General features: G+C 45.4%; 2 protein-coding genes across 3 annotated transcripts; one reads left to right on the forward strand and one right to left on the reverse strand.

Moving 5' to 3' along the window:
- Positions 1 to 1154: 1154 nt before the first annotated feature.
- On the reverse strand, positions 1155 to 8160 carry MRPL9 (mitochondrial ribosomal protein L9). 2 transcript variants are annotated; one of them, XM_043458451.1, is made up of 7 exons: positions 7918 to 8160; positions 7568 to 7724; positions 6727 to 6851; positions 6465 to 6515; positions 4701 to 4802; positions 1796 to 1879; positions 1155 to 1683 (listed from the first exon to the last, which is right to left on the reverse strand). In XM_043458451.1, exons 1-7 carry the CDS (start codon positions 8068 to 8070, stop codon positions 1549 to 1551), a joined length of 807 nt encoding a protein of 268 aa, XP_043314386.1. In that variant the 5' UTR covers positions 8071 to 8160; the 3' UTR covers positions 1155 to 1548. The 2 variants fall into 2 exon arrangements, with proteins under 2 accessions (XP_043314386.1, XP_043314394.1); XM_043458459.1 differs by lacking the exon at positions 1796 to 1879 and having other exon boundaries at positions 7918 to 8108.
- On the forward strand, positions 8114 to 13363 carry OAZ3 (ornithine decarboxylase antizyme 3). Its single transcript, XM_043458474.1, is given in 7 exon segments — positions 8114 to 8493; positions 10399 to 10548; positions 10825 to 10888; positions 10890 to 10964; positions 11709 to 11884; positions 12364 to 12449; positions 13114 to 13363. Coding segments are annotated over 6 exon segments (564 nt in total). The 5' UTR covers positions 8114 to 8493; positions 10399 to 10528; the 3' UTR covers positions 13257 to 13363.
- Positions 13364 to 14006: the final 643 nt, after the last annotated feature.

A 14006-nucleotide genomic window follows, 5' to 3' on the forward strand; every position in this document is an offset into this window, starting at 1 on the left:
CCTCTCCTGGTCAGTGTTGGGTTCTACAGATCTGGCCACTTGCCTAAGTGGTACATATCTCTGTAGAGCCATTCCTAGCTTCAGCCTCCTGTGGGACTAAGACCTTTGCTGAAACTGCATCAGCTCAACTTCTGTCTCTACCTAATCTTGCTTCCTTCATTCCCCAACAGGTGTTAATCTAGAGGACTCCCCCCAGTAAACCTCACCCACATCACGGTTTTGCCAAGAACTCACCTTATGACAAGTATTTAAACACTTTTTGAGATTAGCTGTGTGGAATGTTGTCTGTTGCTCAATTTCAGAGAGCTTTAATGTGGTGATGATGGCGGTATGGAATGATGCAGTGTTAAATGACCTTTCCATTTCAAGGACAGCAGGGATTGATGCAAATTTGACAGTAGAACAGCAAATTTCAAAGAATACTAGTGCTCGACCTGAGTTATGGAATTCTGGAAAGTATGAGGTTGGATACAGATAAAAGTGCTGCAACCACTAATGAAAGAACTCTTATTAGGAAGGATGGCTACATGTGGATGAAAGTAGTTAATTGGCTTGGCAAGGCAGGTGAGCTCAAACAGGATAAATCAATTTCTCTGAGCTTCTGGTAAGGGTAGCAAAGAGTCAATGGTCTCATCTTTATCCTTCCTAAAAATCTCACATTTGAGTGACTCCAGCACAATCCTCTTAACAAGAGTTGGTCTTTCTTCCAGGAATGAACCTTGAACTTATGCAGAACTATCTACTTGCCTCATCTCCCAATCCATAATTACTTATGAACTAGCCCCACATCTTAACCTTTGTCTAGAAACCAAGGTATTTTCTTTTTCAAAATTTTAGGAGTTCCCTTTTTAAACTTCTCTCATTCCAGCTTTATTTTCTCCAACAACTGTCCTTAGGCCTTATTCAGACCTCCTTAGACAAGTAGACTCCATTGTGCTTATTTGCATTGAAGACTTTATATTAATATACTTAATAAGTTTTAAGACCATAAGGCATATCAGCTTGTTGAGTAATTTGTCCATAGCAACTGTGGGCTGTAGCCCCCCAAATTTTCTTTTTCCCCTTTTAGCAGCAAACCCCAGGGGCTTTCCAAGAGGACATTCCACTTGGAAGTCCTGTCCCCAGTCTACTCAAGTCAGTAAACAACACCTAAAAAGAACACAAGCTTTTTATTTTTTCTTAGATACAGTGTTCAGTTTGGATGATGAGAATAAGCTAGCTAGCTCTACCATTTATTGCAATGAATTCCAATGAAGGAAGAGGCTAAGTAGGATCTAGACTCTTTTGGTCTATTAACATTTAGCTTATCAAATCCACAGCCTGTACTTCTGAAGCAGGCATCCCCAGTAAGGCCAAACGTGATAACTGTTGAAGATGGCAAATATGGACGATTAAACACATACATACAGTCCGGTCTGCTGTTGCTGCCTCTGTACGTTCTCTAAAATCCCGTGTTTGGTCAGAGCTAGGAGCAGCATCACAGTGCTGGTTCATCTTTGCTCCACTGTTCCTCTGTTTCTGCTTCACTGCTTTCGAGGGAGAACAGGTTCAGATCTTCTGGAAGCTGGTGGAGGCCATTCCCTTGGCAGCCTGCTGGGCTAACCAGTACTTATATCTTTTGGTTTTGGGCCTCTCAAAGTTCACCACGGACATAGGTACCCTCACAGTGTCAAGTCCATTTACCTGCACACAGAACAATAGGAATGCTTCAATCAGTTGGGCAAATAGGGCTACCACCACCCAATCCCAGCTTTCTACCCAGTCAGAAAAAGGAGACCGTATGTGGGACACTCACCGTCACCTCGCACCAGTATTCACCCCTCCGGGTGATGGGCTCTTCGGGCAACTGTAACGCATGTGGGGCAACCACAACGCCAAGCTGCAAAAAGTCACAGCCAAAAGGAGCCCTGCTTACACGGCTGCCACTCCGGGCAGTCTCAAGAGGATTTTAGACTTCCCTGTAGAGGGGTAAGTAAAACTAGGGAGTCTACCCTGGCTGATCCCACGGAAAGGCACAAACCTCCACGAAGAGTGGCAGGGAAACCCAGTCCTGATTTCTCAGGGAGGTGGTTTCAAAGAGAAACAGGGTTTGAGATCAAAATCACTTCATCCACATAAGTAAAAATTCTCCAGTGTCACAATTCCCCAGCTTTTCCTATCTAGAGAAAATAAATGTTCCCATCTTCTATCAGTTTTCAATTTCTTTGTGACCATCCTTAGTCATTTCCCTCCCACACTCCTGCAAACCAGTCAAGAACACTTTCCCTAAGATGGACAGCCACATGTAAATTAGTGAAGTTAGAAGACTCCCTCACACCATACACAAAATTAAACTCAAAATGGCGTACCAATGATTTCCTAGGTTAGTCTCCCAAGGCAACAGAAGTAAAAGCAAAAGTAAACAGTGATACCTAACCAAATTTACAAGCTTTTGCACAGCAAAGGAAACCATAAACAAGACAAAAAGACAACCTACAGACTGGGAGAAAATATTTGCAAATGATGCCACTGACAAGGGCTTAATTTCCAAAATATACTAACAACTCATATACAACTCAACAACAAAAAAACCAACCCAACTGGACTTCCCTGGTGGTCCAGTGGTTAAGAATCTTGTCTGCCAATGCAGGGGCCATGAGTTGAATCCCTGAGGATTTCACATGCTGTGGGGAAACTAAGCCCATGCACACTGGAGCCCGTGCTCTGAAACGAGAGGCCCCGCAGTGAGAAGACTGCGCGCTGCAACTAGAGAAAGCCTGGGCGCAGCAACGAAGACCAAGGGCCACTAAAAATAATAAAAATTGAAAGGAAAAAAAAAAGCCAACCCCATCAAAAAATGGGCAGATGACCTAAACAGACACTTCTCCAGAGAAGACATACAATGGCTAACAGACACATGAAAAGATGCTCATCACTGCTGATGATTAGAGAAATGCAAATCAAAAGTAAATGAGGTACCATCTCACACCGGTCAGGACAGCCATCATTAAAAAGTCTACATGGACCTCCCGGGTAGTCCAGTGGTAAAGAATTCACCTGCCAATGCAGGGGACATGGGTTCAATGCCCTGGTCCAAGAAGATCTCACATGTCGAGGGGCAACTGAGCTTGCAACCTGCAACTACAGAGTCCACACGCCACAACCACTGAAGCCCATGATCCTCAATAAAAGTCACTGCAATGAGAAGCCCATGTACTGCAAGTATAGAGTAGCCCCAACTCACCACAACTAGAAAAAGCCCCCATGAAGCAACGAAGGCTAGTGTATCCAAAAGTGAACAAAAGTCTACAGATAACAAGTGCTGGAGAGGGTGTGGAGAAAAGGGAATCCTCTTACACTCCTGCTGAGAATGTAAACTGGTGCAGCCAGTATGGAAAACAATATGGAGCTTCCTCAAAAAAATAAAACTAGAGTTGCCATATGATCCAGCAATACCATTGCTAGGTATGCACTTAGTCGCTCAGTTGTGCTGGACTCTTTGTGACCCCAGGAACTGCATGCAGCCCACCAGGCTCCTCTGTCCATGGGGATTCTCCAGGCAAGAATACTGGAGTGGGTTGCCATGCCCTCCTCCAGGGGATCTTTGCAACTCAGGGTTCAAACCTAAGTCTCCTGCATCATAGGCAAATTCTTTACCATCTGAGACACCAGGGAAGCCCATTCCTGGGTTTATATCTGGACAAAACTATAATTCAAAAAGATACACGTGGGACTTCCCTGGTGGTCCAATGGTTAAGAATCTGCCTGCCAATGCAGCGGGCATGGGTTGGATCCCTGGTCCGGGAAGATCCCCCATGTTGCAGAGCAACTAAGCTCCTGTGCCACAGCTACTGAAGCCCCCACACCTAGAGCCCATGCTCTGCAACAAGAGAAGCCACCACAGTGAGAAGCCTGCACACCACAACAGAGAGTAGCCCATGCTCGCTGCAACCAGAGAAAGCCTGCGTGAAGTAACAAAGACCCATCGCAGTCAAGACATGCAAACAACCTAAATGTCCATCAACACATGAATGGATAAAGAAACTGTCCTATATATATATACAATGGACTACTACTCACCCATAAAAAAAGAGAATGAAATCATGTCATCTGCAGTAACAGGGATGGACCTAGATTACCATACTAAGTGAACTAAGTCAGAAAGACAAATACCATATGCTGTCACTTATATATGGAATCTAAAATGTAACACAAATGATCTATGAAACAGAAACAGATTCACAAACATAGAGAACAGACTTCTGACTGCCAAGGAGGAGGGGGCATTGATTTACATATAGCTGTCCAACTTAGGGAAAGCATTCCTGACTGGCTTGCACAGCTGTGGGAGGGAAATGACTTGTGGCTGCCAGACTGGGGAGGGATGGATTGAGAGTCTGGGATTAGCAGACTATGAATTACGACTATACAGCACGGATAAGCAGCAAGGTCCTACTGTATACGACAGGGAACTATATTCAATATCCCGCGACAAACCATAACAGAATGTGAAAAAGGATACATATATATAAAACAGTCATTTTGCTGTATAGTAGAAATTAACATGTTTTAAATCAACTATAATTAAAAAAAAAAAGCTTTCCCTAACTTCAACTGGATGATCACACCCTTTCCTAACAGAGGGATCAATCCTGGAGTAGCTGCTGCTTCCCAGGGGTAGCTTCCATCTTAGGGGTATAGTGGTGTTTGGGAGTACTCACATTTCTGAGAAAGTGGCGGGCAACTATTTCAGGGTTTAGCTCCCATTTGACATTGTTCTTCATTCCTACCTCCAGGTGACAACTCCTCAGAAATTTCACTGTCTGAGAGGAATTATAAACAGAGGGTAGGTTAGAGTTGGAATCAAGGAGAGGAAACATGTTAGCAAGAGGCCAAGAGGCATAAAGTCTGAGAGTTCAGGCAAAGCACAATTCCTGCCTCATAGCCAAGCGAGGTGAGATGATGAATAGGAAAGATAAAAATTCCTATTGTCTCAAGACTGACATTATGGAAAGATGTTTTAACAATGCTCTGGAGGGGAATGCTGCCTATACTTGGCTATTCCTAAGCAAGGAGACACAGGCCATGTCAAAGTTAGGCTCATCGACTGTTCGTCTCAGGATGGAAACTTTCATAGACCGTTTTAACCCAATATTCTGGCCCTTTAATCTTACCACTACACCATTAATGATTCCTCCTTGCTTACAGAATGAAGTATAAATTCATTAGCTGAGGATTAAAGATGTTTTATAAATCATGCCTACCCCACTTTCCAGTCATGTATTTCCTAATATACTATTGTCCTCTGCTTTAACTAGACTGGTCTACTTTCTATTTTAAAACATGCTTTAACTGAGCTTTCACTTCACACCTGACATAATGGTGATCATCAAAAGAAAACAAGTAACAAAAGCTGGCAAGGATGTGGAGAAGAGGGAATCCTTGTACACTGTTGGTGGGAATTTAAATTTGTGCAGCCACTGTGGAAAACAGTAGAGCAGCTTCTCAAAAAACTAAAAATATTAAAACTACCATATTATCCAGAAATTCTACTCCTGGGTACATATGTCCAACCCCCCTCCCAAACACTAATTCAAGAAGATACACACACCCCAATATTTATAGCCATGTTATGGATGCAACCTAAGTGTCTATTATGAATGGATAAAGATATGGTATATGCAAATACACACACACAAACACATACACAATGGAATACTATGCAGCCATTTAAAAGAACAAAATTTTGCCATTTGCGGCAATAAGGATGGGCTTAGAGGGCATTATGCTAGGTGAAATAAGTCAGAAAAATATGGTATGATATCACATATATCTGGAATCTAAAAAATACAAATCAGTGAATATAATGAGAAAAGAAACAGATGCACACAGATACAGAGTGTAAGATAGGTTATAAGGATGTACTGTACAGCATGGGGAATATACCCAATATTTTGTAATAAGTATAAATGAAGTGTAACCTTAAAACATGCCTTAATTATCTACTGAGACTTTGTCTCCCTTAATACCTTTCCTACCTTCCTGGTCTATCCAAAGCCTATTAATCCCACAAGGCCTAATTCAATCCCATCTGAAAAAAATCCCTCCTCAGTCACCCTCATCTGTTTCGGTCCACGTCACTCATAGTTTATTGTCTTGAGTTTATGTATCACTTTCTCTGTGTCTGTGTTCTCTCCAGCCTGTCTGTAAACATCCCTGAAGGCAGAGTCCTCATCTCACATTTTTCCATGGGTCCCCTGGTGCCCAGGTTGGGGCCTCCCAATAAGCTAGAGCACTTAACTCAACATGTGAGGATCTCCTAGGAGGTCTTAGTATTAATATCAGTTAGAGTAGCCACAATACTTCCCCTTGCCCCTACCTTGTGCCTGAAATCAAGAGACCTCAAGGAAATCAAGAAGCCTTTTAAGGGAGAGGTTGGTGACTTCTCTAGGTGACCAATAAAGATTTTCTACGTTTCTACTTACCGCCTCACCTGCCTTGGTCTGGATCTTGTCTAGTTTTCCTTCTTGTCTCAGCTAGAAAAGAAAGTTACAGATTGAAAAAGAGGAAGGAGTCCATAGTAACTAACAACAAAGTCTTACTATGCTGGGCATAGTATGGGCTTCTGAATTCCTCTTCTAGTCCCTACCTCATTTTCAAAATAAATATCAAAGGGAAAGAAGTTGTCAGAAGTAATGTTCAGGTTTTACTATCTTTTGAGTCCCTCTGCTTTCTTTTTGGGCTCACCAGTTTCTCCTCTTCAAACAGCTTCTTGTTTTCAGGAGATGCATACACAGCCAGTCCTTCAGGAAGTAGTCGATTACGACCCACAGATTTTTTCACCGAGACCAGGTCACCTCGGACTCCAAGTTCTGCCAACAGAGAACAGGGGCACAGGATCAGAATTATCTAGCAGTCCCTGAAGAGGAGATGATCAAAGAAAAAGAGACCTCTTATTCTCTCTCAGTGCTTACTCCTCCCAGAAGAAATATCAGTACTCACTAGGAACAGCACGATTTCTAATTCATTTCTTTAGGGCCTGATTGAGAAACTCAATATTCCATGTACAAAGTGAAGCATTGTCCCATCACGGAGATTTCAGTATGTGGTGCCTACTGTCAGGCCTTTCTCCCCACACTCTGTAAAAGATGCTGCGCTAAGTGGCTTCAGCCCTGTCCAACTCTTGGCGACCATGTGGACCGTTGCCCGCCAGGCTCCTCCATGGGGAGAATACTGGAGTGGGCTGCCATGTCCTTCACCAGGGGATCTTCCCGATCCAGGGATCAAACCAGTGTCTCTTAAGTCTCCTGCATTGGCAGGCGGGTTCCTTACTACTAGCGCCACCAGGGAAGCCCATGCATAGGGAAAGTAAAAATGAGGCCTTCCAAGGCTCTGGAACATAAAATTAGATGATGCTGCATTCATATTCTAATTTTCTATGTAGGAAATCAATGTCACAATCACTTTTTACTTTTTACCGCTGCTGCTTTTCAGACAGCTGATCATTCCCCCAACGGAGTGAAAGGGCAGAAAAAAGTTGATGCCGAACAGAACCAGGCTGAGTGAAGTACCTCTCCCCGGGCCTTACCGTCCACCGACTGGGTGAGGATGAGCTCCAGGCTGCCTTTGGGCCGGTGTTTCGTATCTTCCACGAGCTTGTAGACGCGGTGTCGCCGGTGCAGGCGCGGTTTCCGGCCTTCCCCCGCTAGCGGCACTTTCCACCAGCGCTCTACGATGACCGTGCCCTGGCGGCCGGGGGAGCGAGGGTGAGCGAGTATTCGAGGAAAAGCCTCCTCCACTGGCCGCCGGCACCTCAAGGAGAGCCCACCACCCTCGATTTGGGGCCCACCCGGTCTCAGCGCGCTTCTCAAAACAAGCCTCGGCCATAACTAGCTCCACCAGAGGCAAGGAGCCCCAGAACTCAGACCCGGCCCTCACCCGACTGAGAGACAGGCTGAAGTCGCGCTCCGAGCCGGGGGTGCTCCCTAAAGGTCGCGGCCGGAGGAGCTCCCGGACCCCTCCTCGCAGCAGCCGCTCAGCGAACACCCGCAGCTGAATTCCCCGCGGGACGGCGAAAGCGGCTGCCGCCATGTTCTCGGGCGCAGAGGAAGGACCGCAAGGCGCAGGCGGCAGGAAAGGCCCCACGGGCTGCCCGCGGCGCGCCTGAGCCGGCGCGGCTCTGCGCGCTGAGCTTCAAGGAAAGCCTGGCGCGGATTGAGCTGCGGTTTGGATGTCTGGACCAGAGATCTGGCTGGCATGAGTGCTCCACGATTCAGCATTTCCGCCACTCCCCTTTCCCGATTTCTTCTCGGGGAGGGATACCCATAGCCATTGACAGATAGTGGAATGACTGTTAGGTGTACTGACACCGGGAAAGACACGCTGTCTCTCCCTTGGCTTCACTCGTCTTTATTAGTGTCTTTATTATTGGGGGCTTTTTATTTAGCTCCAGTCGCTCTCTGAGATCGCTTCCAGTTCTGACGTTCTGTGATAGCTGGATGCTGAGAGGAGAGGGTACTGCTCTCCCTTTTCCTTCCTTCAAATCTATCTAAAAGTGGTGGAAGGATGGAATCCTCTGGAAAACTGCCCACCTCAGGATCTCTTCTTAATCGTTACACTACAGTATTTAGTCCTCCTACCCTGGAATAAGATACTATCTTCCTTCAGGATTACTGCAATAGTCTCCTACCAAGTATTTAAAGAAGTGTAAATCACGATGGAGACAGTTCCCTCTGTGGAGGGTCTCAGTATTGGGGAGTAAACCACATAAGTGGAATGAATAGGGCCTGTTTGGCATAAGAGGTTTATGGAAAGATGCTCTAAGCATCATGTTATACGACCTATAAACAGCCTTTGGCCAGTAGTCCCTTGTAATCACACTTTCTTTAGGTAGCTTCCAGGACACCGATTTACTTTTCTCCTTCCGGTCTCAACATGCTCCCAGAAACAAGCGGGGAGCTTCACTCATTTTCTTCAGTCTCCTTTGCTGATTTCTTCTTTATTCTTCATCTCTTAGAGTGCCTCCAGGACTCAGTCTTTGGATCTTTACTCTTCTCAATGCCAGCCTTTACTCATATGCCAATGACCTCAAATTTGTCTTCACCCTAGACTTCTAAACTCCACACATGACTATCCAGCTGCTTACTTCATCTTCCCCTTATACATCTGTGGACAATTCAGTTAAGCTCCAAACTAAACCCATCTCTATCCTCTGCCCCATACTGCCTCACCTGCAGCCCTTCTCCTCTCAGTCGATGGTAACTCCATTCTTTCAGTTCTTGGACTCACCTTCTCTCCTACTTCAGGAAATCCTGTGGGTGCTACCTTTATACTATTTCCAGAATCCACCTACATCCCATCACCTTGAGCTCTCCACCATGGTATAAGATACTTTCTCCAGGATTACAGCGATAGTCTCCTAACAAATATCCTTTAGAGCTCTACAGTTTATTTGCAATATACCCATCAGAATCTTTTGAAAAACATGTTAGATCATGTCTCATCTGTCCAAAACCTGCAAAGACTTCCCCCTTTAGTCAAAAAAAAGGCCATACAATGGTCTACAAGGCCCTGTATGACCCAGTCCCATTAGCTCTCTTCTTCTTCTACTCCCCCTATAGTTTACAGGGCTTCCCAGGTAGTAAAATTTCTCAGATTAAAAAAAAATCTTTTTGAGAAACTTACCACAAAAATCTCTTTCCAGCTTCTGTTGAAAATCGTATGATCTGGTCTGCATTCCTGCATGGAAACTTGGAGCTGAGCTGTGTCACCACCACCCCCCCCCCACCCCGCCTTTTTTTAAGAGTGTGTGAGCTTTTCCTTTTGCTATAGTCCCACCCAGCAGCTCCACTAATTTCCCCTAGCTGTCCAGGCCCCTGGAGGCATTGAGTTTGCAGTTCCTACCCCATAAGGCACTGAGAAAGTTCAACAACATGTAGAACCATTGGGTTATTAAAGGTAGGGATAATAAAAATATTGAACTGATAGGAACAGGGAACTAACCAATCAAGTCAGATACTGGATCAGGGCCTTAGAAGCCTCCTGCAGTGTCAGACCCCAATCTGTTACTGAAGTGTGTTTTTGCCACATGCACATGCCAGAGGGAAGCCCACGTTTTGTGACCACAAGTGGTCAGCCAGGGGTGTTTACCAACCATACAGAAACAAACAGTATTTTAATTTCTGGTACAGCCGTGAAGTCCATAATAGTTGAACAAGAGCTTTGGGGGCTACCTAAGCGGCTAGGGTGGGGTAGGGAGCAGCAGAGAGGAGTCCTGAAGTGACTGAAGGGCTGAGCCTTTGTCCACGTCACAGTGCTCACCGTGTCACAATAGCACCAGTGGCCTGAACCCCTGCCGCCAGCCCCTGAACCTCACTTTGCCGCGGGGAGGCACTGAACTAAGAAACTGCCTTGTTACAGGTCACGCCCCTCTTTCTACTCCCTTTCTTATATCAAGAGGGGAAAAACACGGAACTACCTCTACCCGTTCTGGTCACCATACGCTTATTACCTTTACTGTTACAAGTACCGGATCACCCTCCGGGAGAAGATGCTGCCTTGCTGTAGAAGGTACTTGTTTTAATCTCTACCTGTAGTTGTTTATATAAACTGTAAAGAAAAATAAAAGAATTTGAAAGGACTCCCTAAGTGGCAAAAGATAATAGCAAAATAGGGTGAAAGGCTGGCATGAAACTTTGTAAACCTTTCTATCTGGCTGGCCTGGGGAAATGGAAATAGATAGGCTGGTTCACGTAAGATACAGAAGACAGTGCCAGAGCTTGGCCCAGTGTACCTGGAAGGTAAGTCTCTCCTCATCTCAGACTCAGAGATCTTTTTCCTCATCAGCATCACCACTTATAAGGAAGAGGAGGACTTGACACTCCGGCCCCGTTGCTGTCTTCAGTGCTCCTGAGTCCCTGGTAGGTCTTCAGGGGGGCAGACGCACCCAGCAGGGTGATCAGGACCAGCTTAAGGAATTATATTCGGTAAGTGGACTGGGAGCTGCTGCTGGGACATGGCAGCCCACTGCTTGCTGTAATATGATATCTTGCAAAGGGACATGAACTAGTTGGAAAATAAATCATAGAAAGCTGTGAACTCCTGTGTAAAAGTGACTTGCTTTTATAGACAAGGATTCTGGTCCAGAGAACTTAAGGCAGGGTCCTAGAGCTGGTGTTGAAAAGCAGGATGGGAAAAGAGGAATTGAAAACAAAGACTATGTTAAGACATAAAGCTGTATTCTGGGACTTAGATGCTAAGTGTTGGGTCTAGAATCCAGAACTCCTGCACTTGCCTTTGTATCATCATGCCTAGGTATGAGCTATGCATTTTTAGATAAGAAGTGGCAGAATTTAGAGAAAACATATATGATGGGGAAAAGTAGAAGAGTATTATTAGTGAGACAGTAAACAGATAGCACAGCTTTGTTTAAAGAATAAGCTGTTTGATGTAAGTAAAAGTTTCTGAACCATTAGTGCACCCCTGAGTGAAGTCAGCAGGTAGTATTGACTCTAGATTCCAAATTTTTATCAAGGAAAACTCCGTGGCAGGGACAGAGTTAGGTCCTAGGACTAAGAGATATTGAGTAAGGCCTGGCTCCACTTTATTGAGGCTCTCCATCAGCCCCCTTCTTGCTTCCAGACACACCCAAACAGGTCTGAGATCTGATTTGAGGGTTAGGTGAGCACAGAAACAGTAGGCTGTTATTCTCACTTTTACTCCTTTTCTAGGCTGGGAACCTGACGGTGCTGTCTACTGACCCCCTGCTTCACAAGGACCCAGTGCAGTTAGACTTCCACTTCCGCCTCACCCCCCAGACCTCTGCCCACTGGCACGGCCTTCTATGCGACCATAGGCTCTTCCTGGACATCCCGTATCGGGCCTTGGATCAAGGCAGCCGGGAAAGGTGACTGAGCCTGGATGGGGGGAGGGAGAGGTGAAGGGAAGAGGTAAGGTTTTCACTCTGATGTCATAATCAGGTTAACGGGCATGCTAGCCAGTGAGGGCTTATTCAGGAGCTGGATACATTCAAAACACTGAACCAGCCGGTGAGCTGAGCCAGGATCTGGATTCAAGGGATAACAGCCCATAGGAGGTTGCTAAACGGATTCAGAATCACAAGGTAGAATCCATAAATACTTGAAAGGAAGTGATCTCCAGCGGTTTGTGGCCCCTCTTCCCCAAGCCCCTTCCACAGCAGGAGTATCAGGCCATAGTGTATAAACCCTTAGCTTCAGAGAAAAATCCATCAAAACTAGTTTGGAACTTTCACTTCCTTGGGTCAGGAAACGCTGAGCAATAAAGTATCTTCTGCTGCAAATTAGCACCTTTCTCGATTTTGAGTTTGCGAAACATGCCATTAACCATTTTCCTTCTGATCCCTAGTTTGACCGCAGCACTGGAGTATGTGGAGGAGAAGACCGATGTGGATTCTGTGTTTGTAAACTTCCAAAACAACCGGAATGACAGAGGTGGGGAATCTGCTCTATCCTTCCTGGCCCTTTGTGCTGAAGCAGCTGACAGTGATTTCCCCTTTATAGGAGACCTTCCTCACCTCACTCGAAAGGGCATGTTCAGGCAGTTCAGGGATTCAACATCCATCCCCTTCTCCCTACCAAGGAAATTAAGGCATCTAGCATTCTGTTCATTCAAGTCATAACTGTCAGGAAGGCCCTGCACACAGATTTCAGAAGCTAGACTGAAGGAGTACTGGTGAAATTACACAGAAGCCATTCAAGGGGTGTGGCTGGTAGGACAAAGTCTCAAATGTATTAAGCACCCATAGTGTGAAAGGGTCAGGCAAAAGGCCAGGAATATATTTAACCAGATGCAAGGTGCACATTACAGAAACCCTCACTCCCTCAGGGAGCTTATACTCTGTTGGATATGAGAGACAGGCAAGAGTTTATTATACCATCATTTGTGTTAGGCACTTTGTAAACATCTCATTTAAATTCTGTGATCCTCATTTTACAAACATGTAGAACACTGAAGCCAGGTTAGAGTCCAGCTGTTTGACCCCAAAGCACATCATCCCTGTGCCCGCACCACACTGCTCCCTGCCCGGTCATTCCCCAGTGGAAGAAGCCAAATCTAGGGGAATGAGAGTATTCTAATTTTGTTCTCTTTTCACAGGTGCTCTGCTACGCGCCTTCAGCTACATGGGCTTTGAGGTGGTCAGACCAGACCACCCAGCCCTTCCTCCCTGGGACAATGTCATCTTTATGGTGTATCCCCTTGAAAGGGATGTTGGCCACTTGCCCAGTGAACCTCCCTGAACATGCATATTCCTACTCTGTGAGGGGCTGGGAGCCTTGTTAAGTGAGAACCAAGCTTCCAGGATGTGACACCTTCCATCTAGGAGTAAAGGGTAGTGCAATCCTCAGGTGTTTACTATTTCTTTGCAGGGGGGCGGGGGGGAGAGGGTTGGCTGGAGTGAAAAATGAGCCTTACAGAGCTGAATTCACTGTAGGATAGACAGACGTTTGATGACTGAAAAGCTCAAAGGGGTCTGAGCAAGACAGGGGAAGGACCCGAGGATTTTAAGCTTTCGCCTTTCCCCTGTCCCCAAACCATTCCCTCATTTGTTTTAACCATCTGAGCACCTGCCAGAAGCAGGAACCAAGCACCAGGGAATTCAGAAAGACTTAAGCTTTACTGGGATATTTTTATCCATATATTTCGGTTCAAACTGGAGACAAGTGAAGGAAATCAGAGAAGGTACATGGTTCCTGTGGCACTAGTTTAAGGGCAGGAACATTCCAGGAGGCTGCAAAAGTAGTGTTGTTAAGAATAGGGAACCCATCAGGATGGGTTAAGAGGTCTTAAAAGCCATATTAAAGGAAAAGGCTTTCATACACAGTAATAAACTGTAGCTAAGAATGAGACACCACTCATTTTTCAGAGAAGTCCTATGAACAATTTATATCAGGAGACCTCTTTTTAGAGTAAAGGCTGATAAACAGTAAGGTCCTACTGTATGGCACAGGGAATTATACTCAATATCCTGGGATAAACCATAATGGAAA

This window comes from Cervus canadensis, chromosome 2 (assembly GCF_019320065.1).
Source record: "Cervus canadensis isolate Bull #8, Minnesota chromosome 2, ASM1932006v1, whole genome shotgun sequence".
Taxonomy (NCBI): domain Eukaryota; kingdom Metazoa; phylum Chordata; class Mammalia; order Artiodactyla; family Cervidae; genus Cervus; species Cervus canadensis.